The sequence below is a fragment of the Typopeltis vanoorti genome, chromosome 24 (assembly GCF_054136105.1).
Source record: "Typopeltis vanoorti isolate ZY-2024b chromosome 24, IOZ_Tvanoo_1.0, whole genome shotgun sequence".
Classification (NCBI taxonomy): domain Eukaryota; kingdom Metazoa; phylum Arthropoda; class Arachnida; order Uropygi; family Thelyphonidae; genus Typopeltis; species Typopeltis vanoorti.
In genome coordinates this window covers 53,404,027-53,431,718 of record NC_143572.1, presented here as the reverse complement: position 1 = coordinate 53,431,718, position 27,692 = coordinate 53,404,027, and the positions used below count along the sequence as shown (strand labels likewise).

Sequence of the window (27,692 nt, the reverse complement as noted above, 5' to 3'; positions counted from 1 at the left end):
AACATGCCACAGAATTGACTGGAAAGGCACTAAGCCCCTACGCCACACCAATACCTGGTTTGAAAGAAAATTCAAACAAGCTTGTGAAGTGCTAAAACATCATCCCAATCTGAACAAAATTTATGGATTAATTATTCCAAGAATGTGGAGGACACATGCAGCAACCAGAACCCCAGACAGAAGAAAATCTCAATATGAAAGGGCTGTAGAAATTGTTTAATGTAGTTCCATTTTTTTTCCTCACCAGAGGTAATGCTAGGATAAATGATTAACAAACATTTAAATTCATTTTAATTTTGTGTAATGCAGCAGCATGTATATTGTACGCATGAATGTTTGCCTGATGATGACCTCAATACAGAGGTCAAAACATCGATTGCTACTTGCTTAACATTAAGTAAAGTAATTATTCTAACACATGTGTTGTGTCTCCATAAATTCTTCTCTATGAATGGTGACCACTGTGTAACCTTAAAAGAAAGAAATGTTTTACTTGTTCTGTAGGTTCTCAATTCACAATGCCGTTGATATTTTCAATGCTTATGCCTATTTTCATTGTCTTTATCTTGTTATTGTTGACCTTCATATCATATCTATTACAACAGTTATTCAATTTAGTCAGGAAATCATGCAGACTTGTATCGGATTTATTTAGAAGTATAACATCATCTACATAAAGTAAAGAGCTGAGATTAACATCTCCAATTTTGATATCAGGTTTAATATCACTTTCCTTCATAATGTGATCCATATAGATAATAAGAGAGGGAATAATGTACATTATTCTGACACCAAATTTAACATTAAAGCATCTTGTACTTTAATTTTGCCTGCTTGCTTACAACTCAAAGACTAAGGTCTTGATATAATGCCCCATTGACACCATACAACTGTAGTGTTTTGAATAGCTTTTCTCTTGGCACCTTGTTATATGCCTTTTCCAGATCTACTAAACTTAAATACAGATCTTTGTTATGTTCCCATGATTTCTCAACAATTTGTCCTAAAATGAAAGTCGTCTGATCCTGAAATCCTCTATTTGGCCTGAATCCAGCTTGTTTTTCACCAAGCTTCCCTTCCACAGTCCTCAACTGTTTCTCAAGTATACTTGTATAAATCTTACCAGAAACACTCAGTAGGGAAATACCTCTGTAATTCTCACATTCAGTTTTATTTCCCTTTTTATATATGGGTACCATGAGAACTCTACTCCTATCATCTGGAATTCCTCCCTCTGTCCAGGCCTTCTGGACTATAGTGCAGTGACTGTAGGATTTTTATACCTCTATACTTGAGCATTTCTAGTCAAATATCATCTGCTCCAGCTGCCTTTACACATTTCAGGCTTTTGATGGCTTTTTTCTACTTTAAGTATGGATATGTATTCCTAATTGCATGCCTGTTGAATGTTTTTTTACTACTGTGCTATCACTGATTGTTTCATTTAGCAATTTTTCAAAGTAATTACTCCATACTTCAAGGATATCTTTTTCTCCAGTTTTCATTTCACCTTTGTCATCTCTAATTCCTTTTACATCACTCTTTCCTCTATTTCTGAGCTTTTTCAATAACCTCCAGAATATCTCGCCTTCTTGATATTTATTTTCTATGTTCTTACCAAAGTTTTCCTATGACTTTTGTTTAGCTAGTTTTACACAGGGTTTCGCTTTCTTACATTTGTCTCTGTATTTTCTAAGAGCACAAGCTGACTTATTTGCCAGGAACTTTAATATGCTTTCTTCTTTTCCTTCACTGCCTCTTTAACTTCCTTTTTTCACTATGGAGATCTGCTTTTTCTATCCTTGCAGACAACCTCACTGCATGCCTCTCTGGCTGAATCAATGTTTTCTTCAGGGCTTGCCACTGAATCTTCAAGATTTGTTTCCTGTTCTCAAACACTTTGATTTTTTCTTGAATAATGTTTGTGTTTTAGTCTACAGTTCACTTCTTAGAGCTGTTCAATTTTTATTTGCTTTAAAACTTTCGTAAATGTTCTGCTTTTCAAAATGAAATTCAATTTTATCCTGCTCAAGACTAAATGGTGATCGCTGCCAGTTTCAAATTCTCTGTACACTCTAGTGTCCTGCACCAGTAAGAAAACGTCACTATCAACAATAACATAGTTAATGAGGCTTTTCTTATTCCTTGCCTCTTCTCTCCATGTGAATTTGTGCACATTTTTATGTTGGAGCATTGTGTTAGTAATAACCAGTCCATGTCCTATGCAGAAATCCAACAGGTTTTTGCCATTATTTCTAATATTAATTTATTAATTGATTTATTAAGAAACTGTAAAAAGACCATTTTTTTTCATTCAATTCATAAATATATTTGAACATTTAATTAAATTTTAATATTTTATATACTTTCTATAGTTATACTTAAATTTGAATGAAATTTAATTTATTTCATATTATTTTTTTCTTATTCAAACTTCTATAACATTAATTGACTAGAAATAGATAATTATTTTTAAAACGTTCTCACTCATGTTCTAAACCAGGGTTTCCCAAACTGTGTTCCACGAAACACTGGTGTTCTGCAGAAAGTGAATAAGTGTTCCATGAAAAATTATGAAAATATGAGTCTGGAATGGTTTTAAATGCTGCAACAAGTTCAAACATGTTTGAAGATCAGGCATTCCTCATTTTGCGTGTGATTGTGCTATTAAGGCCAGCGCGCAATGCCGTTGACTCGGCCACCCACTGACACCTCCTAGCATGAGTGAAGTACAGAAGTATCTATTCTAGGAAACGCGTGGTCACAAGCAAGGTCAGTGCGATGTGCTGCTGCTTGGCATGCTTGTAGAGTGCGTTGCCGCATTTTTGTGATGCGATACAGCCTGCTTCGCCGATGTTGTGTGCTTAGCTTTATATTAAATACAAGACCGGTGATACTCAACTCTATCCAAGGTTTCTGTTAAAATTTTAGGATTTGTGAAGTGTTCCGTCTTAGGAAAAATTTGGGAAACGCTGTTCTAAACAATTACCAGTGATGAGTCTGCTTAAAGTATTTATTGTAATTATGCTTTATAGGGTAAAGTGCAGGCTTTATTTTTAAGGCATGAAGGATATCTTGCTGCTATTGGAGCCTTTCTGAAGGGAGCAGAAGAAGATGGTATGTACTTTTTTCTTTCCGGTAATTTGAAACTTAAGTGACTCTAAATTATGAACTTCAAATTAAACAAATTACATGAATATTTCCATAGTTAGTACAATTTTGTTTTGAGGATTGGCAACTCTTACTTTGGCTAAGGAATTAATCAATTAACTGTTGTGGATATGAAGTTTGATATCTCTGATTCTAATGTTAGGTTCAATGCTACTTTCTTTCATAATGCAATCCGTATGGATGATGAATAAGAGTGGAGATGATGTGCATCCTTGTATTAAACCTTATTTTACTCCAACTATTTTCCTGTATTTTCATCTGTTATAACTGCTGACTTACAACTTAAATATAGACTTGATTATGTATTGCTTTGTATAATATTCCATTTATCCCATATAATTGTAGCATTTTGAAAGGCTCTTTCCTGCGTGCCTTTTTGTATGCCTTTTCGAGATATACAAAACTTAGTACATAACTTTGTTATATTTCCATGATTTCTCAGCTATTTGTTGTAAACTGAAAATCTTATCTTGACAAGGCCTGAATCCAGCTTGTTCTTCTCCAAGTTTCTCTTCCACAATTTTTCTCAGCATTTTTTCAAGTATGGTTGCATAAATCTTACATTGAATAATAAGTAGAGAAATTCCTATTAAATTCTCACATTGAGCTTTATTTCACTTTTTATAGATGGGAACTATGAGACCACTAATCCAATCATCTAGAATTATGCAGTGTAGCCACTGCAAAACTTTTATACCTCCGTATTTGAATATTTATGGTCAGATATCATCTGCTCCAGCTGCTTTTCCACATTGCAGGCTTTTGGTACCTTTTTCTACTTCAGGTATAAATATGTACTCCTGTTTGCATTCTCTTGAATATTTTCTACTACTGTTCTATCACTGCTTGTTTCGTTTAAGTCTTTCAAAGTAATTACTCCAGATAGCTAGATTATCCTTATGTTCAGTTTTCATGTCACCTTTATCATCTTTGATTCCTTTTACAGTATTTTTCCTACATTTCTAAGCTTTTTTTAATATCGTCCAGAACATTTTACTTTCCTAATATTTATCGTCTACATTCTCATAGAAGTCTTCCCATGACTTTTGTTTAGCTACTTTTACACATAGCTTAGCTCTTACATTTTTATCTGTATTGTTTGAGGACACCTGCCAACTTATTTGCTAAGAGCTTTCGGTATGTTTTCTTCTTTTCCAGTACTACTTCTTTAACCTCTTGTGTCCACTATGTTATATACCCTCTCTAGCTGAATCAATGTTTTCTTCAGAGTTTGCAACTGAGGTTCCAAGGTTTGTTTTCATACTGTTTCCTTTTTTCCTGAATAATGTTTGTATACTTGAGTTGATGCTTTACCTGTGAAAGCTGCTCATCTTTAATTCTTTTTAAAACACTCGTTATTCTTTACAATGAGGTATTCAATTTTATCCTACTTAAAAGTGATTATCACATCCAATTTCATATCTTGTTTATTCTTCCTCAATTGGTATGAAAATATCACTGTTAATAATAAATGAATCGATAAAGTTTTTCTTATTTCTTGTGTCTTCTCACCATATGAACTTGCAATATTTTTATGTTGGAGTATAGTGTTAATAATGACTAGTCCATATCCTGAGCAGAAATCCAGCAAATACCATTATTATTAGCTTTGCCCTTTTCTCCAAATTTTACCAAAACATTCCTATATGCCTTGATAGGATTCATTTCCTACTCTGCTATTCAGATCTCCAACAAGGACAACTTTTTCCATTTTCTTTATGTTAGCTGACTCAAAAATTTCCTCCACTTCTTCCTTAGAAGAACTTTCTTATTTTTCTGCCACCAATCTTAATTTCAGCTGGATCTTTGTCTAAATTAGCCATTCTCATAACATATTCACTATAAATATTAAAAAGGTAGGGCAACAGTATGCAACCTGCCACACCCCTTTTCCCACTCAAACACTGTCTGTTTCTCCCAAGACTGTTTTTACTGAAGTTTCTTAGTTGTCATACATCTCTCTTATCAAGAGAATTAGATGTTCAGGTATTCCATTGATCTCATTACAATCCATAGTATGTTGTGATCCATGCAATCAATAAAACAGATGAATACTTCCTTCTGAAATTTTCTTCTTCTTTCCATAATCCATCTCATGTTTGCTGTTTAGTCTCTAGTTCCTCTTCCTCTACTAAAGCCCACCTGTTCTTGTGGCATTTCTCTATTCACATATGGCTCCAACTTTTCTTGGATCACTTTCAGCAAAACTTTACTTGCATGTGAAATTAAAGTGATGGTTCTATAATTCTCACAATTCTCTGGGATATAAATATCTGGAATTTGATTTTTTTTGGAAGTGGGATGAACACAGATTTTCAATCTCTAGAATAGTATATTTTCTTCCAAAATATTGACAGATTTCAGTCAATATATTCACTGCTTCATCCCCAGCTGCTCGCAATAATTTCACTGACACACCATCAGCTCCAAGAGCTTTTCCTTTTCGCAGCTGTTCCATTGCTGATATCACTTCACTTTTCATTATCATGGGTTCCTCAACAAATTCTCTCCTTTCAAATTCTCCTTTAATTTATTATCCTTCTTGTACAAATCCTGTACATACTCTTTGCATCTTTTTTTTTCACTCTTCTTCCATGAGACATTTTCCCAAATTACTTTTACAACTCCTAATCTGGGGATAAACTTCCTTGTAACATCATCTATTTTTCTAAACAGATTGCTTATTCTACCCATAATATTGCTTTCTTTAATTTCCTTGCACCTTTTGTTTAGATGTTTTTCTTTATCTTTTCTAGTCTGTCTTTGGAAATCTGCACTCAGCTGTCTAACTCTTTCTTTGCTTCTCTGAAGTTTAATTTTTCTTTCTTCTTTCCTCTGCTATTTGAATAGCTGCTTCTGATAACCATTTACAATCTTTCTTTCTTGTTGCTTTATTAAGAGTCTTCTTTGCTGCTACATTTTGTACATTTTGTTTCTTCCCATAGTTCTTCTACTTCTCTTCTTGTCCAAACTTTTTAATTTCTTTCTGATTTCCACTTTAAATGTTTAATTTATAGGATTTAAATCAAATCTGATACTGTCCTTTTGTTTCTTAATGTCAATTTAACTTCAGCTATCAATTCATGATCTATCCTGCAGTTTGCACCAGGATAGATCATGAATTGAATTGTTTTTGCTGCTTGGATAGCACTCCTCCACTTTCTGCTGGCAACAATATATGTCTAATTTCTTTATTCTCCATTAGGTGAAGAAAAGTATAAGAGAGTATTATACACCCTTATCTCATCCCTCTTTAATATCTATTGTTTAATTATTAATTTCATTTATGTCTTTTGATTCCAGTTTATTATTCTATCTTTTGTATCAATTTGAATATCTTTTAATATTTCTATTTAACTTTTCATAGCTTACTATGTCTGTTTTTTATATCTATGAAGCACAGATATGTAATTCTTTCTAATGATCTTTCAGTAAGTTTTTTTTTATTCATAAACTGCATTAATTGTATTTTTTTCCTGGCATGAATTCATTTTGTTGTTCACTTATGTGGCATTTAATTCTAGAAAACATTTTTTTAAGCATTGGATATGATAATTGTTCTTCAATTTTTACATTCTGCTGAGTTATTCTTTTCTGGTATTGAAATGCAAATAGATTTTATGAAGTCATTTGGTAGTTGCTTGTATCATATATATTCTGTATTATTTCTATTAAATAATGTTGCTGTTCCTTTTCCCCCTATCTCTTTTTTAACTTAGCTGATATTCCATCATATCCTGTCATTTTCTCATTAGTTCCTCAAAATAACATTTCTGTATGTGAAATTTTCCATTAATGCAAAGTTAAATATAAAATCTATTATTTTAAGATTCATAAAACACATTAAGCTTTGTAAGTTTATTAAGTATTTACATAAGGATAGTTTTTTTTTCCTTTAATCATAGCACATTGTACTGTATATTTAATCTAAAAATCAGTTGGAAAACTAAAGTATTGAATATACATGATGCTTACCTGTGTTGGAAGAAGCAGACTAGTAGTAAAAGCCATTCCTCTATGAAACAGTTGCATTTTTATATGTTTAATCCTTCAATTAAAGTTGCATAATCAATTTCTTCACAAACTTACACGTATGATTACTAGCATGTCAATATTGATGTAATAAAGCCGGGAGTTTAATATGAGAGATTTTTTTTCCATTGCAGTGTGCATGAGACAAATTCTTAATGAAAGGTTAAAAATTAAGCCACCATAGCACAATTTGAAGAATAGTGGAAGAATATTGCATCTTTCGATTGGAAAAGACCTGGGTTCAATTCTCATTGTGATGAAAGGAATCCTTATATGGGCTTTTTCAGTTGAAGGGGAGTTAGCTGATCTCATATGGTGGTAGCAGGGATTTTTTTCCCCAGAAACTTGGGTTTTTCATCCCATGTAAGACAAATCGACCTTCAGAATACACACAATTTACAGACAAAAAATACTGTTGTTGGTGGTGATGAGCAATAGATGATGTTGATGGTAGTGGTGTTGTACTTGGAGAATTAAGTAGTAGTGGAGAGGATGAGATTTAGCAAAGTAGAGTTGTGTGCCTTCCCACGATGAGTCCTTGTACTCCCTGTAGGTGTCACATAATAATGATAATAATAATTAATGAAAATAAAAATAGACTGGTAAGTTGAATATGTAGAAAAAGTTTAGAATTTTCTGATCCTGTAAGTCATTTTGCTCCTGTTAGGTTCTATATAAGTATACATAACAAGTTTAGTATTTCAGGGAGCACCCTACATAATCCTTCTGGCTACTTAAAGCATAGGATGCAGATAAATATTTTAGACTAAGGATAGATCGATTGATATAACTTTCAAGATTAATACAAGGAAATACCTACCTTATGAAATTGTAGCATGCTTTGGATGGCTTGGTTGCTCCTGTTTAGAGTGGAAACGTGGTTGACCATGAAAGTAAAATTATGTGATGAAATAAATATAAACAAAAAGTAAATAAACATTGTAATAAGAACGATGAAAAGGTAAATTTAAAAAAATAATAGATCACTATTGAATAATTATAAATGATGGTAGAATAAACTCATAAAATGAGATATCTATGTGATAAAAGTTAAAATTCCCTATGGACAATTGTTGTTATTTACCCATGTCAATGGATTCTAAAAAATGATAAAATATGATTGAGTGGAAAAATATCTTTACAGTATCTTGGCTGTTTCAAGCCAGCAATCATCCTCAGAAGAAAGAAAGAATAATGATGAGTGAGTGAGAATACGGATGCCAGTGTTCCCTACATAGATGTAGCAAAGTTCAGAGTTTGTATTGATTGGTTGTAAGCTCAGGATAGAAGTTTATATAGCTTAATTGTTTAAATTGTTTAATTCCAAACTCTGGCAATATCAGTAATTCTGCAACCTTCTTCAAACCTTCCAATAATTCTTTTCTACGAGAAATCATCTAGATCAGGGATGGCCAACCTATGGTGCATGCCAAAAGTGGCACATTGGATGATTATAAGTGGTGCATTGGACCCCAATGATGATAATAAAAAGTAACCTATTTAAAAAAGTATTACCTAAAAACCGATTTGTAGAAAAAAAAGCTAAAACTTAGTAATTATTTTTAGCGATTTTATTGTTTCATGCACGTCTTTTGCACATTTCCTTATTTGATTCTGAGCTGCCAATCATCACAATCAAAATTCTTCAAATTTGAAGAATTCTCTGCTGCTCTCAGTAACTAATTTAACTCCAAACATTAAAAGCTTGGCAAAATCAAAACAGACTCAAAAGTCTCATTAAGCTAAGTAATGTTTATTTTTATATTAAATTAATAATTACTATATCATGTCTATATTAACATATTTTTACAGAAAGTTTTTAAGGGTACAAGAGTTGTATGGTGCATCTGAACTCGTGAAAAATTGGTACATGGAACATAAAAGGTTGGCCACCCCTGATCTAGATGATGTCTTTGAGACATTAAGACATCCAAGTTTGCAATTTTATTCCTTCATAAAAAGAGCTTCCTTTTAAATGCAATTCGCTTAGTACAGCCTTTTGTCCTGTTGAATGGTACCATAACCCCTTTGCACATGATTCAAAAATTTGAATGTGTACTACTGCTTTCTACTCAAAATCATCAGTTATAGAAATTGCCACAACCTCATTCATCTGAATTTGCAGTTGTAGTCTTCAGAAGTAGTGTTTGTCCTTTGGTTTTGGACATCAGTGTATATAGCCTGTCAAAAGAACAGCCATTTAGCCATTTCCTTTGTAACTTTGTGATAGGATGTGAGTTATCTAACATTTTAGAATTCACTTTTTTTTAAAGAGTAATTGGGTTGATCTCTAAGAAGCATATTTTATAGTTATTCAGAGTAATCGGATATCTGTAGCATTACCCTTTTTTCATTTAGTCAATAATAATATTTTTTGATTCTTGTTTAAGTTTAAGTTCTTGTTTAATTCTAAGTGTAAGTGCATAGAATTCCAAATGCAGTTTCCTTGTGGGAGTCCCTGTATTTTATTTATTTATTATTGTTAATTTATTTATTTATTTATTTTTCTATAAAATTTTTTACTAATGACTTTTAGGATATTGACACTGTTAGTTGGATGTTATCAGTGGTATGGAAAGGAAGGCGGTATTTGCCTCATCTTATTTTTTGACATAATACCAGTTTGGTATTTCTGTCAGAGCTATTGTAATTGTTACAGTTCTTCCTTGAAGTAATTGGACAGCAGCTTAAGATTTGTTCATTGGTTACTGAGGTTTCTGTGTATTTTTGAACACATAAATTTCTTGATATGACAGATTTTCAGTCTGTTGATTTCTTTCTGCAGTGAATTGTCTGACTTCTGAAAATTTCTAGAGCTTGGTGTTTTATGTTGAAAAGCTCATTCTGAAATACTCTAATGGTACCACTGATATCAACTAATATAATGCACATAGCATCAGTCAGATCATGTAGAAGAATGAAACTGGTGTTGATGGTAATGCATAGAGCTTTCTTCTTTTTTTTCTAATGCATAGAGCATTCATAAATTTAAATTTGGGCTTTATTTTAACAAGTAGGAATGACACAACTGCATTTCAAGAATACCAACATTATGTGTCTGCAAGGAATGCCTTTCCCATAATTAGTAGTTGCTCTCAATCCCCCTGGCTTTGATCTGTTGATAAGCATAATACAACATTGTCTGTTCATCTCACCTTTAGTTGTTCCATGTTTGTTGAATACACATTCTTGTCTTGTCTGATGTCATCTTCCAGGAGGTTGACTACCATGAGCTTCCACCATGTGTGATTTTGTGCTTCTCTTTTACTTTCTTCATAAGATGAAAAGGTTCTTTGTCTTTCTCTTCTTCTTCTTTTTTTTTTTTTTTTTTTGTATCATTCCTTCTAGAAATGTTTTTTTTTTTTTTTTTGTAGGGATTCATGCCTTAGTATTTGACAAAGGTAGGTGGTTTTCCTTTTCTTAATGGTTTTCAACAGAGTCCTATCTTCTCCAGTCATCTCTAAATTAGTTTTTTTGGACTCTTAAGGATTCTTCTTAGTATCAACATTTCAAATACACATTATTTCAATTCAAAACTAAGTCCTTTTCCTATAAGTTTATTTAAGACCTTTAATGATATCGATATTGAGTAAATCTAGAGAGAGATGCCCATAATTAAAAAAAAAAAAAAAAAAAGGCATCACCTGCTAAAGAGTGGCAGGTCATGCCTTTTATATAAAATTATAAAATAAATAATATATATATATATATATATATTAGGATAACCAAGCAATTTTATATGCTTGGTTATTTTAGCTCCTAATCCCAAGTATGCAAACAAAATTGCTTGGTTATCCTAATATACAATATACCCAAGTTAAAAATTTATTCCCATATATATATATATATATATATAAAATATTTTAAGTCACCTAAAAATAACTTTTGACAGAAAAAGTCTTAATGCAAACTGTAACAAAATTAGGTATTTAAAAAGATATCTTTTTCACCTATGATATTTAAATATAAATTGTGTTGTACCGTTAAAAAAAAAAGTAAAAATGGAATAGTAAATAACACAAAGTAAATTGGCATTAATTTTTTTTAATAATAAGAAAGTGAAATTTAAAATAAAATACTTATGCACCCCAGAATTTACCTGCTTGTATACCTGCAATTTTAGCAATGAATTTTGCCTTTAAGTTGCATCTGGTGTGTTGTCTTTTCTATTATTTTTTTTAATAGAAAATATTAAATATTATTTTTTCTTTATGTACAAACTCGTTAAAATCATTGTATATCATTCCTTTAAAATAGGCTTTTATAATAATAATTGATTTTACTGTAGCAATATATCGGTTTTTCTCCATAAAGAGAAAACTCATTCTACTAAAGCAATGGTATCGGGCAATGTCAAAATAAATTTGTTGTTTTTCATTTCTTAAAAGGAATGTTTTCGTTATGAAAATGTTGGGAAATTTCTTTCCATCTATCACCAACAAAGGCCTGATGATCATTTGAGAGCAATTTTAACCTGAATGTAACTTCAAGTAAAATAAATATTCTTGTTATATAAATTATTTTGTCCACAACTTGTGCTAATGCAGTCACTGGATTTATAGTTGCCAAGTTAGTGATCATGTTTTTTCCTCTATAGTTTTATATATTTTTGTACAGGACATAGAATTAAATTATTCAAAAAGAACAATCCCATTCTATTACTGTATTGTAGAATTCCTCTACAGAAAACTTAAAACTGTAAATGTCAGAAAACCGTCATTAATCAAATTTTATAATAACTTTGATAGTGAGAAGTAAATATTCATTTTGTTTCATTTAATTTCATTTAGTCTGCTCCTTCCAAAGCAGGCAGTAAAGATAACGAAAATGTTTTGATTGTTCTAATATAATTTTATATTCCTCATCAACCAAGTCTCAAAAAAGATTGAGTTGTTCAAACCTTATGGTATTGGATACCTAAATGCTGATAAATGTTTGCAATAATCCCAAGAAAGTTGAATGGCAAACAATCTACAGCACTTTGCACCATATTGTTTATGTTGCGGGACTGCACATAAACATGCCTTCTTTCCTTTTTATTACAGCTAGGTGTCAATTAGTGTGGTTAATGAATCCCATGAAGTTGTCACATTATTCAAATTCACACTATTCAAACTTATAATTATATGTAAAATATGGTAATTGATTCCAGCCAGATGGAAATAGACGATGAAAAAATTGTAAACATAAGTTTTTATATGTTTATTAATGAAATATTACAGTAAAGGATAATAAGAATATACTTATAATTTAAATTTATTGTTAACAAAGTCACAGAGTAGTTAAAAAGAGCAAAATAAAAATTCTAAGTATCATTCTTGATGAGACTTACACTGATGAGAACATCTTTGTTTTTTTGAAATATTTTTAGCAGCATAGACTGAGGTGGTTTCTCTTTCTTTAAATCTTCATACACAGAGTATTTTATCCGCATCTTATCAACATTAGTGTCAGCATCCATAATTTTTTGCTTCATAACTTCTACAGTTCTAAAAACATCTTCAACTTCATTGAGAGTGAACTTCTTCACTTGCATGTTATCATCCTTTGGCATCATTGCCAGCTTCTTCAAATGCTCTTTGTTGATCTAAAAGTAGATCATATTTGATCAGTTCTTCTGAGTGTAAATTGAGCAGTTCTTGAACATCTTCATTTTCTAGTTCATCAAATCCAAGTTCTCTTTTAATATTTGTTATTTCTTCTTTAACAGTTTTTTTTTCTTTGAAATCATTAGCACAATGAGGCAATTGCATCATTTCCTGTGGTTAGCAATTGCCTGTTCAAATGTTTTTATGTAACAGGCCTTAAATGTTGCAGTGGTTCCTTGATCCATGGGCTGCAACAATAATGTTATGTATGGTAGGAGGTGGGGAAATGCTTTTTACATTTTCACACAATGAACTGACTTTAGTTGAATTACCTGGAGCATTATCTAAAATCAGTATGACTTTAAATGCAGTGTTACTTTCCTTGCAATATTTTTCAACAGTTGGTCAAAAATAGCTTGAAAACCAGTCTTTGAATACTACTTGGGTCACCCATGCTTTCTTATTTGACCATCAAATAACTGGAAGTGATCTATGGTTGTGGCCTTTCAGAGCACAAGGATTTGGAGGACCATGAACAAGCATCGGTCTGAATTTAAAATTGCTTTTAGCATTGCCTTCCAATAAAGGTGTTAGGTGATATTTAGACACTTTAAATGCAAGTTGAGTTTTTTCTTTCTAAAAAATGTAAGTTCTGGAAGGCATCCTTTTCCAGAATAAACTTGTTTCATCCATGTTAAATATATGTTGATCATTGTGTCTATTGTCTTTCATTATTTTTTAAAACATCAGGATATTTAGATGCTGGGTCCTTATTTGCACTGGCTGCTTCACCAGTAATTTTAACATTATGCAGCTAAACTCAATTTTTAAATCAATAAATCAATCAAACCAACTAACACTTGCAGTAAATATTTCGTCTATTTCATTATTTTTTCCTTTCATTCTCTTAAACAAATTTAAAGTTTTTGTCTGAAGGGTTGCTCTGCTAAGGGGAAATGTGTTTTTGGTTGCAGTCTTCAATCCATACAGTTAAAAGATGCTGAATTTTCATCATTGTAACACTCATATTCCTTGTAGAAGTTTGCAAACCACAAAAAAAAAATAATCTTTACCTTTTTCTTTTATTTCCCCTGCATGTTTTAAAATATTCTATACCATAGATTCAGGCAATGCCTGAATCTATGATATAAAATAGGATGACATCTCATCCTATTTTAGTTGCTATTACATCCATCCTTCATGTCTTTCATTCACATCAAATGTTTGCTCTAATGTAATAATGTGCTTCTTCTTTTTTGTGCTTATATCTGAAGGAATCTTCTTTGGTCCATTGTGTTTAGGGTACTTCTTAAAACAAATTATAAAAACTAGCATTATGATGGCATGCATCAGCAAGTGCACATACATAAACAACTGTAAACTGAAGTAACATAATCTAAATCCTAACAGTAACCTCAACTGCTCATGCATGAGCCTCACATTAATTGAATTTTGGTTCACATTAAACACAACCTAATATTGTTGTGCAGTTCACATTAAGTCGAATATCACATTATTCAAACTTAAATTAATTGTGACCTAGCTGTTGTGTTATCCACTTAGAAGCTGATAGTTTCTGATAGCTTGAATTTATTTAAAAGACTTAAAATATGATCAGTTATTTTACCAGGTAAATTAGTAAACTTTGATATTTTTATTTGGACTAATTTTTTCTGGTAAATTTTAATAAATTAAGATTTATATTAATTTTATATCATGATTAGAGCTATCAACTAACAAGATGAAAAATTTAACTTGCTTTAAATCAGTAATTACTTCTTACATAAGAATTCAGAAATAGGGAATGATGGGAAATCAGCATGGATGCTAAGAATGTTCAGCTGAACTAGCTATTCCTTTGACTAGGCTGTATAATTTGGGTCTCAGAACAGGGAAGATTCCACAGGAAGGAGAAGAATGTATGGTAATCCCATTGCACAGGAATGGTGAAAAGACTGATGTATCCAATTGTTGACCTATCAGTATCACTGGAGTTGGTGGTGAAGATTTTGGAAAACTTGGTTAAGGCTCGCATTTAGAAATAGGTTGACAGAGAATCTATACTTCGCAATGAATAGCATGGGTTTACTAAAGGAAGATCATGTTTGAGCAATTTGCTCATATTCTATAATAATGTTACCATTGTGTTAGACAAGGGAAATGGATATATACCATGATACTATTGGACTTTGATAAGGCTTTTAACAGGATACATTATGAAAGACTAGTACATAAATTGGAGACTATGGGATTGAATTATGAAAAAGTGGTGTGCATGTGTGTGTGTGAGGGATGTGATTCTGCAAGATTTTAGGTAACCAGGTACAAGGATCAGTCCTTGGTCCAATGTTATTCACTCTATACACTCATGACATTGGAAAAGATTTGACAGGAGATATACAGCTATTTGCTGATGATGCAAAGATAGACCAGGGTAATCAGGAATGCAGTACTTTGCAGAAGGATTTCAATAGGCTGGATGTGAGCATGTGAAAATGGCTGACAGTTCAATGTTAGTAAAGTCATGCTCTTTGGTGTGATGAGGTATCCAGTGTCATATTATATTGGTTAGGGCTAAGAATCTTGCAGTTTTAGTAGATAGGAAGTTGAAGTTCAAATGCCATATAGCAAAGATTGCAAATACAACTCAGAGGATAATTGCAATGAAATGAAAATGAACCTTGACATGTAAAAATAAGTCATTTTGCCTCTTTAAAGGCTTTAATAAGACCTCATTTGGACTATTGGGCACAGCTCTAGTTTTTGTGGTGATGCTGATACAGTGGAGAGAGAGTGCAAAAGGAGTGTTAAAATGATATCAGAAATGTTGAATGCAGATAATGAAGAAAGACTGAGTATTTGTGAACACTGTAGCCACTAGTAAGCAGGAGAAAGAAGGGTGATATTGAGGCTTACAAACTTCTGACAGGGTCATACAGGATATCAGTGACTGGAATTTTTCATTTTATGGAGGGCATGGAAAGGATGTGAGGGCATCCTTATAAGTTGATAATGAATGCTGTCATGAAGGGGATGAGAGCTAGATTTTTTCTCTCATAGAGTGGTGTGTGATTGGAATGGATTGCCAGTCGGATGTAGTTTGTGCAAGTAGTATGAATGAATTCAAGAATGGGTATGATTGGTGTGGATATTACGGCTCCCCTCAATGAGTCCCTGAATCCCTGGAGAGTCACTAATTAAGCAAATTGCTTGTTTCTGAATACAGTCATGATTTGGAGTAAGGTCTTAAGTGAACTGTCCCAAATGTGAGAAGTATTCTAAGGTTAGGCAGATTTGAGAGCTTTGTGATGTGCCAAAGGAGAGAAAAATTGTTTGGAATGAAAAGGAATACTGTGCTTTTTAGATTCTGAAGAGATGGACCTGATGTCCTTATACCATGATAGGTTAGATGTGAGAGTTAACCCAAGAAGAGAAAACTGGTCCTGGTTGGCAAGCACAATATTGTCAAAAGGGAGGGAGAATGAAGCATGGTCTTTCTTCCTGGAAATAAGATTGCATTTTGGTGGCATTAAAATTCACCAAGTTATCTCACCCCACTTGAGAATGGTAAGGAGGCAGTTTAAGGCATTGGTTAAAGATCTTGAAGTACAAATTACTTGAGCATTATATGGTTTTGAAAATGAAGAATGAAGGAATAGACTGTGTTAGCGTCATCTCCAACTGTACATTGTGTGGTTGTAGTGGATGATTTCCTTTCATTAGATTTATTCCTAGGTTTTATTTTCACTTATATTTTCTCCTACATATCAGTGATCTCTCTCTCTCTCTCTCTCTCTCTCTGGCATCCAATCCTGTCATCAGCAAAGCTATGAATAGGATTGAAAAGCACAAATAAGTGAAACCACAGTCCAGGAGTACACCAACATTTACTGAAAAACCTGATGAGAGGAAGCTGGCAATCCATTCACAAATGAAAGGAGGAATAATATAAGATGGAATAACATAAGGTCACCTTGCCAGGTTCGATCAATACCGAGCAGCTACTTTAGTTTCTCTGAACTTTTCCATGGCCTGTGTCCAAAGATGGACGAGGTTTGCTAGGAGATCTGTTATGGAACGAGAAGGCAGAATCCATTACTAATGATCACTAAGTAATTGGCTTGTCTCTAAGTAGTGAAGCAGTTGGCTGTTGATCTTTTCCATTAATTTTGAGAGTACTGAGGTCAGTGGAATAGTGATGGTTGGATGGGTGACTTGTGTCTCCCTTCTTTTGGGGGAAAAAAAAACTAAGGAGTACAGATATCAGCCTTCTGTCAGAACCATTGTTAGGATATGTGCTGTGCCTAGACAAATACTATTTTCCTGTCTCTAAATTCAAGAAAATATTTTTCTGATTGAGATACAGTGTTGTCACCCTCCAAACTTGTCATTCCTAGGCATTGCCTTTGTTGCTTAGTAGGTTATGGCGATCCTTGTCTTTTGAGAAAAATGGGAGGAGGAGTGAACAAATGGCATACATGACAGAATCATATTAAAAATGAAGATATTATGAACTTTAAATGGAATAGGAGAGGAATGGTTAGCAAAACAATTGTTTGTTGTATCAAAAAAAGACCCAGAGGAAGATTGGATTCTAGGTGATTTGATGCATTTGACAAATTAATTTGGAAGAAAATTGTTGACAGGAAACTATAATGATGTAAATTTAGTTGTGGAGCATTATCATAGTTATCAGGAATTGATGGTGAACTTTGTTGTACCATTTTAATTAACTGAGGTTTGAAAAATATGACGAGTATGAATCTTACCTAAATAAATTACTTATAATAATGGAGGCTTCAGACTCCATGAAGGTGCCCATACAACAACAATAATGGGACTAAGTACAATAATTGGAACACTCTGACCATAGAGAGAGAGAATCACAACTTCTTTTGTTTCAATGTCCATATTAGCATCTGACATCTTAAAATTGTCAGCATAAGCAGATGGATTCTTATAAAGCAGGATTTATATAAAATTTTTATTCATAAAAATGAAAAAGAAAAACATTGTCTTAAGTTTTAATTTAAAATGAATTTTAAAATTTATTTCATTTAAATTACTGAGAAAGACCACAGATAGCAATTATGACATTTTCTTAATTAAATCCCCAGAATTTTTTTAACTGAAGTTATTTTAATTTTCTTCCCTTAAATTTTTATGTCCAAGTATTGTTATTAAACTGTTTTACAGATGTAATTAATAACAGGCCCAAACCTTGCAGATACAGAAAAGTATTCATGGGGAGAAAACTATGCTGGAAGTTCAGGTTTGAGAAGTCCTATTCCAACACAGCTTAATTCACAGAACAATGCAATGGTAAGCTCTCAAAATTGAAAGTTATAGTTTATTTGATAAAATTTTGTCAAATTTATCAAAAGATATATGAAAGGGTAATTTTTTTATCTTCCAAAATAAGTCACTGATTCCATACAGGCAAATAATATTAATATGGAATCAGTGACTTATTTTGGAAGATAAAAAAATTACCCTTTCATATAACTCTGTGCCTTGCTTTATCTATCTTAGTTATTTACTTATTTTAGTAATGCATAATCTTTGTAATCCTCTTTTTGAGAGAGCATTACTTCTTGTTCTCTTTTCCTGAACAGGACTTTATATTCTTTTTCCTATTGCATATGCTTCCTGTTGCAGTATACCATATTCTGTTTCCTATTACATATGCTTCCTGTTGCAGTATACCATTGATATCTACAATTCCAATACCAATTTATGTATCTCTATAATCATCTCTCATATCCTCATTTTGTGGATCTTGAGATCCACAATATCTTCTCATAACTAAAATTCCAGGGGTGATATAATTCTATAACAATGTTATATAACTGTGTTAATGATGGGAATGTGCTTTATCATGGAAATGTTGACGAGGATAGAACAATTTCGACTTTGTGTTTGTTCAGTTCTGACCCATCAAACATGTGTAAAGATGTCTATGTGTGTAAGGCACTAGAAAAGAATAGAAATCTGCAAGTCATTCAACTGTGTGTCATGCAGACTGAAGACGAGAGTATACAAAAGAACATGCAGGTAGATTATTGCCTATACACAAATGCTAGGAGTATTAGAAATCAGGTGTAGAAGTTGTTGTCTTGGTCAATATGTTGGGACCTTAGATTGTAAGCATTAGTGGGACCTGGCTATCAGAATTAGATAACTGGTATTGAGTGTAAAGGGTACAGTATTTTTACAAAGAACAGACAAGATAGGAGAGGAGGGGACATGCTGGTAATGATATCGGATGACTTGAATCCAGTTAGAGTTGAGACCTATGATTGTAGTACTAACTACTAACAGCATTTCATGCAGCAATGAGTTTGAAGCCATTTGCTGTGAGGTGGAATCTAACAAGATCAATTACATAGTGGGGGTATTGTTACAGACCTGGTGGATCGGTTGCTAGTGATGAAGAAATGCATCACCAAACAAGAAAAGATGCGCACTAAAAGAGTAACCATAATGGGGAAACTTTAACTATCCAAACATTGACCGGGTAGCAGTAAAATCTCAAGAGAAGAATGAAAATGAATTTATTGAGCTGTTGTAAGACAATGTCCCCAAGCAGCATAACAGAAGGAACTCAAGGTCAAAGAGTATAACTATTCTGCCTCTAGTTGGTGACATTGATCATGTGGTACTTACTTGGGAAATGAATAAGTTTATAAATGTTCCATTCAGAAAAGTTACATACTGAATTACAAAGCAGGAAATTATGACCAACTGAGTATTATACTGAGTTCAATTATCCTGTTATGTACTGTTTTATATACATACACACACACACACACACACACACACAGTAAAAACCCTTTTTTACGCTTTACAGGGGACTGATGGAAAAAAGTATAAATAGTAGGAAATGTAAGAAACATTAAAAAAAGAGAAAAAGATGACTTACTGCTAGTATGTGACTCTACATGCTAGATTACAAAATTTAATAACTGAAAATAAATGAATTTACAATTACATTTATCTATTTAAAAAAATCTTTAATCGTTGATTGTTTTTTCTTTTTCTGCACTCTTATAAGTTCCACCTGCCTCTCTACAGTGTATAAGGCATTAAAAGCCCCTTCGTCTCCTGATGCACTTGCAATATACTGCCTCAAAACAGAGAAAGCCTCCATTGCTTCTTTACTAGTAGGGACAGTAGGTTCTTGATCACAGTCTTCTTCAATCATTTCTTCACCAATGTGGTTGGAAAGGATATCTTCTACACTTGATACCATTGATGTGATCACACCAGCATCAACGTAGTCTCGAAATGAGGAAGACTCATTCATCACATACCAGTTGTTGGGCTCTGACATATCTTCTTCCTCCTGTAGTTGTTCCTCCTCTTCCACAAACCTTCTGGAAACAGTTGGATATAGTTTCAGGAGTAATATGCAACCATGCTTTGGCCATATAATCCATGGCATTTGTTTTGGATCCATAACATTATCATAGATAAACATAGCTTTTTCAACAAGCATTTTTCTATATTTCCATTTAAATGCATGGATGATGCCCAGATCTAATAGCTGAAACTCACTTGTAGAATTAGGGGGAAAGAACACTAATATAATGTTTTTGAGCTGCAGATCTTCAGGGTGTGCAGTACATTTGTTTAGCAGTAGTAGTATTTTGCAGTGATTTTCCCTCATTTTAGCATTCAGAGCATGCATGCATGGTGGATATAAAAATGCTGCTGGCATCATATTTAGTAGGCAGATTTTTCGTGTTCTTAAGAACACGAAAAATCTGCAAAAACACCTTGGCTTTTGAAATTTACCAATTACCAGTGAAGGCAATTTTTCTGATCCATCAGCATTGACTATGAGCAAAACAGTTACCCTCTGCTTGCTGAGTTTTCCACCGTGGCACTTCTCCCCTTTAAAACAATGTTTTACTTGGCAGAATGTTATAAAACTTACTATTATAATAACGGAATTAACTCACGTAAAATATTCTTTATTTGTAGAATTTTTGCCTGAATATCACAGGCATCATCAGTACAGATACAAAGGCTAATTAAACAATAACTGTTATATTCACAAAGTGCCACCTAAGTAGCTAAGGTTAAATTTCCTAAATTTATTTAAAAAAAAAAAAAATTCCCTTTTTTTTTCTTTTTTAATATAAATATATATATGTGTGTATACAATTACAAGTTAGGAAAGATTTGCTGATTTATACAGTACTATCTCCCACAAGGGGGGGGAAACTTAGACCATCGGATCTGTTTAGGTTAGGGGAGTGAAGTAACGTTTCACACATTTCTTTGTAAAGCCATTCCATTAGGAACAGACTTTTGGGAATGACTTTTGTCTTGTTACACTGAAGAGGATGTTGAAGCATGACTACTTAAAGCTCTTTTTATGAAGGAATTTTTAAGGATTGGATATGTTATAAAAAGAGCTTTAAGTAGTCGTGCTTCAGCATCCTCTTCAAATACAGAAGAACCTACATGTATACCTACCCCCTTTGTGCAAGGTTAGCGAACACATAGCTAACGTGTTAAAACTACTAAATATTTGTGTGGCCTTTTGACCCAACCGTAAAATCTCCACATTCCTCACGTCTCCAAATGACAAGCTCCCACATCTCAGCTATCTAGGTTCTACCAGATTCCTTGCTCTTGTGGGTTATCATATTTTGGACAAACAGGAAGATTTGCTCTGATCTAGTTAGAAGAACACAAGTCGTATATCCAGTATCTTGAAACCTGAGCAGTCTGGTCTTGCAGAGCATGCCATCAACACTAGACATAGAGTTCAGTGGAACAAGACAAAAGTCATTCCTACGGAACGGCTTTACAAAGAAACATGTGAAACGTTACTTCACTCCCCTAACCTAAACTGATCCGATGGTCTATGTCTTTTCCCCCTTGTGGGAGATGGTACTCTATAAATCAGCAAATCTTTCCCAGCTTGTAATTGTATACATATATATATATAAAAGAAAAAAAAAAGCGAAAAAAAAAATTTTTTTTAAAATAAATTTAGGAAATTTAACCTTAGCCACTTAGGTGACTCTTTGTGAATATAACAGTTATTGTTTAATTAGCTTTGTACCTGTACTGATGATGCCTGTGATACTCGGGCAAAAATTCTAATAATAAAGAATATTTTACAGAGTTAATTCTGTTATTATAATAGTAAGTAATATGTGTACTCACAGTATTTCCTTACTTAAATGTTATAAAAGAACCCAGTTTAATCAACATTGAAAATATTTTTCGGTTCGTAGTCCTGAATAATAGTCTTTAGTTCATGTTTCCACTGGTTTACAGTTTCCCCTGCAACACTATTACTTTCTCCACACACTTGATTATACACAATATTGTGACAGGCCATGAAATGATCAATCCATCCATTTGATGCAGAAAAACCATTAATCCCTGACCTCGCCACAAATTTAAGGACTTTTGCTCGGAGTATAGTACCATCGACTGGAATACCCACCGCTCTCGTAGAAACAAACCACTCCACCACCAGTTTATCCAATTCATCATATGTTGATGTCCGGATATGTTTTAGTTTTTTGACATAGCACTAGATCGCTTTGCATCGAGTTCAATGCTTGACCTGTTTTTTACTATTGTGTTCAAAGTGGACACGAAAAGTCCAAGATCTTTTGCTAATTGCACACTTGTTCCGTCATTCCAGTCTACACGTCACAGAATTGCCATCTTTTCTTCTAGCGAAATACATTTTCTGTCTTTTTTCTCCATGTTACTAACACGGATCATTCACCACCGCAACTTGAAAACGACTATCACACGCTAAATTACTAGCAGAAATTCTGCAATATACCATGTGCTTCTGAATTACAACTATGAACACCAACACTGCAAACTAGTGAAGCGATATTGCACGATCTGTGGTTGCACTGATGTCAAATATTCACGAGTAACAACAATTACTTGGCAGAAATGTGATTTCACAATTTGTGTATGATCCTTGTTCACGATTTCAATACAGCACTGAATGTGAAATCACATTACAACACGTTACAGCTGCCACGAGCTACTGACAGTTTAAAATTAATGATACGAAAGCTTCACAGTACCAATTCGTACTGTGATTGAAAAATCATGGCATAGCTCATCACTGCTGCAAGCATGCGAGTTGTGATGGCAGAAACGAAACTACAGCCAAAAGCAATGCCATCTGGGAACAGAAATGCGCAGATTTCTGCAGAAATCGATTTGAAAATCAGTGTTGCCACCCGAGAAAAAACCGCAACTCATGGGAAATAACGTCCACATCAAGTTGTTAATGGTGGGAAAACAATATATCATAAGAATAGGCCTTAAGATGGGATTAACAGAAAATTACATAAATGGTAGGTAAATTGCGGGAACGTAAAAACGCATACGATAGGAACAAACTTCAGGTGATATATCTGGACATTTGAACCTCTAATATTAGTGTCATGGAGGGATGTGGTGCCAAACAATGTTAAAATCACATTGAAAGATGAATGTATTTTTGGCGGATTGGTGAAGACAGGTATTTTTAATCATACATCTGGAACTAAGAAAAAGGAGATTCAAAATGTGAACTAGAATCCTGGATGGAGGAAGAGAATGTAGATCCTTTGTAGTACACTGAGATTCATTTGCCATATTTGTGAATTTTTATTAATCCAACAAATAGTGCATCATATCAAACTGCATTAGTAATTTGTTTTCTTTTCCTGTTGTAACCAGTAGTGTGTTTTAATCTCGCTGTACTTTTTTTTTCTGAGGGATTTTCAACAATGTTAACACCTACTCAGAGAGAGTATTAATGTGGTTAGTGAGATATTGTAATTTGGTAATGTTGAATGTGTTAATGATGATCATGTTATCTCTGTGTATCTGACATGGATATCTTGATTGTTTACCTGTTTAATAATCTACATTTCTGAATCTGGATGGGTTAGATTAGAATATAATACTTTTTTTTGAACAGGTGTTCACAAGTTGGTGATTCTTGTAATTTTGCTTCAGTTTCTCTTAAAATCGTTGCTTGGGAACATTTTGGGACTAAAATAAGTTAATAATAGTTATTGATTTTGGTATTAACAGATATGCAGTGAAATGTGTTACATTTAATTAAGGCTTCCCATTTGTCTGCTTTATATCACTGCATATCCACTTCTCTTTTTATCTAGTTTTCATTTTGAAAAGCATTCCACTGAATGGGATAATGAGTAACTGTGATTTGTTTCTGTGGATTTAGCAATAGCGATGATTTTTTCTAGATTACCATTCAGAAAGCGCCCATTTGAGTAGGATTTCTCGTTTATAGGAATAGACTATTTACTGAAAATGGAAAATTTCAGAATAATTCACAATTATATTAATTTCTTTAAAAATATTGTATGCACTTTGCATCAAATTGGATTAAATTTTTGAGGAAAAAGTTGCACATGTCTAGAGCTGAATCAATGGGAAAAAAAAGGCTTTGGAAGAAAGGATAAGCATGGTGGTGATGTTTTTATAAGATCGAGGGAAGCTGTGATACTCATTATCAGAAGTTGGCCCTAGTAGGGGCAGTACACTTCACTTGTGTTTATTAAATTAGTAGCAAGTTTATTTGATTTCGGAATGGTCTGTCAGGACACAATATGTGTTGCCAAGTTACAACATGGATCATAATAGTCACTTGTGGCTATCGTCTTTCTTGTTTTGGGGGAGAGAGGAAGGAACCTCATTATGGAGGACATTGTTAGCCTAATGGATTGAAAAATAGGAAACAAGGGGAAAGGATAAGTGGAGTGTAAAAAAAAGTTGCTGATGCAGAAAGTTTTTAGAATTTAGACTGAGAAAAAAAATGGTGAGAGGCTGGACAGTTTAGAGATTATTATTATTAAGAGAGACCTCCAGGAAGTCAGGAACTCATTGAGGGAGGCTACATACTACATGTGCCAGCTATCATATTTATTCTTGAATTCATTCACACTGTTTGCACTCACAACATCCAAATGGCAATCCATTCCAATCACACGCCACCCTATGAGAGAAAAATCTAGCCCTCATCCCCTCCTTAGCAGCATTCATTCTCAGCTTCCAAGGATGCCTTCTTGTCCTTTCCCCTTCTCTCCATAAATCGAAAAATTCCATCAGCTGAAATTCTCTATGACTCTTTCAGAAGTTTGTAAGTCTCAATCATATCACCCCCCTCTCTTTCTCCTGTTTGCTAATGTCTGCAGTCTACAAATTTTCAATCTGTCTTTACAATCTTCCCCAATCCTGATATCATCCTGTCCTTTGCACACTCTCTCTCCACTATATCAGAATCACAACATAAACCAGGAGACCAGATCTGTGCACAATACTCCAAGTGAGGTCTTATCAAGGCCCTTGTAAAGAGGCAAAATGGCATCCTTATCTTTACATGTAAATGTTTGTTTTAGCATTGCAATTATCTTTTGAATTGTATTTGCAACGTTTGCTACATGGCCCCTGAACTTCAACTTCCTATCTACTAACACTACAAGATCCCTAGCCTCACCATTTTCTTCTAGCATAATCCCTCCAATATAATATAATATTGAATATCTAATCATGCCAAAGTGAATGACTTTACATTTACTGACTTCCATTTTCCCATTCTCACAATTCCGCCCTATTCAAATCCTTCTGCAAGTACTGCATATCAGCAGCATTCCTCATTACCCTACCTATCTTTGCATCATCAGCAAATAGCAGTGTGTAGCATTTCAAATTCTTCCCAATATCATTAATGTACAGACTGAATAACAGTATGTATATATATACTCATACATCTTGCTAATAACTTCACTTTCCAAGACAAAATCTGCAGACAAATTTTTAGTCTTCTTGTCAGTCAAGCTCTAGGTTGCACATCTTGAAGATTTAACTGCTTTAATATATAGGTACATAAGCTGACATACTTAGAAAATTAAAGACAGAAACTTACATGAAATAAATTAATTAGCTGTAAAATGTTTGCCTCAGTACAGTAACAACGATGGAACACAAAATAAAAGTACAATGAAAGAATAAATTTCAAAAAGAGCTATTACAGCATCAATAGGACAACAGATAGTCACTAAATTCCCAATTAAAAAATTACAGTAATATAACTGTTAGGAATTTGCATAAAAATGATATAGTAATGTTTCCTGTAAATAGATATAATGACTTTAAGTTATCCCCTTTATGGGAAATATTATATCATTTTTTATGCAAATACCTGATTATTATACATCATTATCATCAATTTTCTGATATGTACCCTCAAGGGGTGTTTAGCTACGATAACAGCACTACATGATAAAGTTTACATTATTAATAGTCTCCTGTTAACAGTTTCCTCCAACATTTTGTTCTTCTAAGGCACATCTGATTGAATCAATCCACCTACACTTTGGTCTTCCTCTCCATCTTTTTCCTGCCATCTTGGCCTCAAGCACCTGTTTTGCTAACCTTTCCTCCCCTATTCTGCAGGTGTAATCACTGCATGCAAACAATGTCGAGTTCCTTCCTAATATTTTTAATATGATTCTGTAATTGATGCCATCTAATTTTTCTAAGAACTTTCATATCTGTGGTGCTTTGGCAGGAGTTCATGAAAATGAAAAGCAACCTTCATCTCCTGCAAGAGGAATTGGAAGTGCTCAGTAAGGAGGTTCAGGATATTAAGACTGATCTAAATGTGTTGAATAGAGAAATTAGGACTATGGAGATTACTTTAGCTGAAGTAACTAAAACAGGTTTAAGTAAGGGAGAGTCTTTGAGTGATGAAGTAATGAATAGTATGGAAGTGATTGGGAGTCAACAGAATGAAAGCACAAGAGGTCTAGAAGAAATGAGATGTTGTGAAAGTGAGAGAGTAAGTAAAAGAGTGTTGAGGAAACGTAATGAAACTGGGAGAGTCATGCTGAACAGTGTAGAAAATGAGGCCATGAGTAACGCTTGTTTGGGTTTGAATGAAGTTTTGAGTGGTATAATATATGGTGATTCAATGATTAAGGGTATGGAAAGCGGTATGCCTGAGGAGTGCTTGTCTGGCGGACCAATAGAGAGAGTGACTTTAGCAATAAAGAGAGTGCATGATGTAGAAAATATGATAGTTATGGTGAGTACAAATGACCTGAGTGGTGGTATTAATCAGGTAGCAAAAGATTTAAGAACATTGTTAGATATCATGAGGAAGAAAAGTGTCAAAGGGAGGATAGTGTGTGTGTGTGCGCGCGCATGCGCACTGCCTTGTTTTTGACAATTATGAGTTAAGTAGACGAGCAATGATAATGAATGATATGATTGCAAGAATGTGCAAAAAAAGAGGTCTGGAATTTGTTAATGTCTGGAGTGTGTTTGAAGGCAAAAGACCACCGTATGCAAGAGATGGGTTGCATCTGAACATGGAAGGTCATAAGCGTTTGAAGAAGTTACTTCAAATGCTTATGACCCAATTACTTCAACTTGTTTTCTGAACAAGTTGAAGTAATTGGGCAGGGAAACTAAAATTGAAAAGGTTGAGTGTAAGAGGGAGAAAGTTCTTTACATTCTTAGGCAGTGCATGTATATTTGTTGATGCTTTTTCGTGAAATAATTTGGAGAATAGAGTGGATAAAAATCGGCATGAGACTATTGAAATTAGTAGAATGTATATCAGTTCTAAAGCTGGTACAAGAACTAAAGGGAATCTGTAATTTTTGTATACTAATGCAAAAAAGCATTCGAAATAAGAGCGAAGAATTTTTGGCATTAGTCAGTGCAATCTCACCAAAAGTTGTAGGCATTAGTGAAACTTGGCTGTCAACAGAAGATATGGTTACTGGAATTGAATGTGATGGGTACAGTATTTTCACGGAGGATAGAGAAGATAAAACGGGGGGGGGGGAAGTACTGTTGATGATAGCTAATGAGTTGCAGCCA

General features: G+C 33.5%; 1 protein-coding gene across 2 annotated transcripts in view; it reads left to right on the top strand.

Annotated features, from left to right (window-relative positions):
• The window catches only part of LOC150093205 (4'-phosphopantetheine phosphatase), a 195,268-nt gene that overhangs the window by 80,856 nt on the left and 86,720 nt on the right, over nucleotides 1–27,692 (top strand). For both annotated transcript variants that reach the window (XM_090413342.1, XM_090413343.1), the window contains 2 exons: nucleotides 3,036–3,117; nucleotides 18,019–18,113. In XM_090413342.1, coding sequence (XP_090269468.1) covers nucleotides 3,036–3,117; nucleotides 18,019–18,113 — 177 coding nt within the window. The remainder of the gene's footprint in view (nucleotides 1–3,035; nucleotides 3,118–18,018; nucleotides 18,114–27,692) is intronic.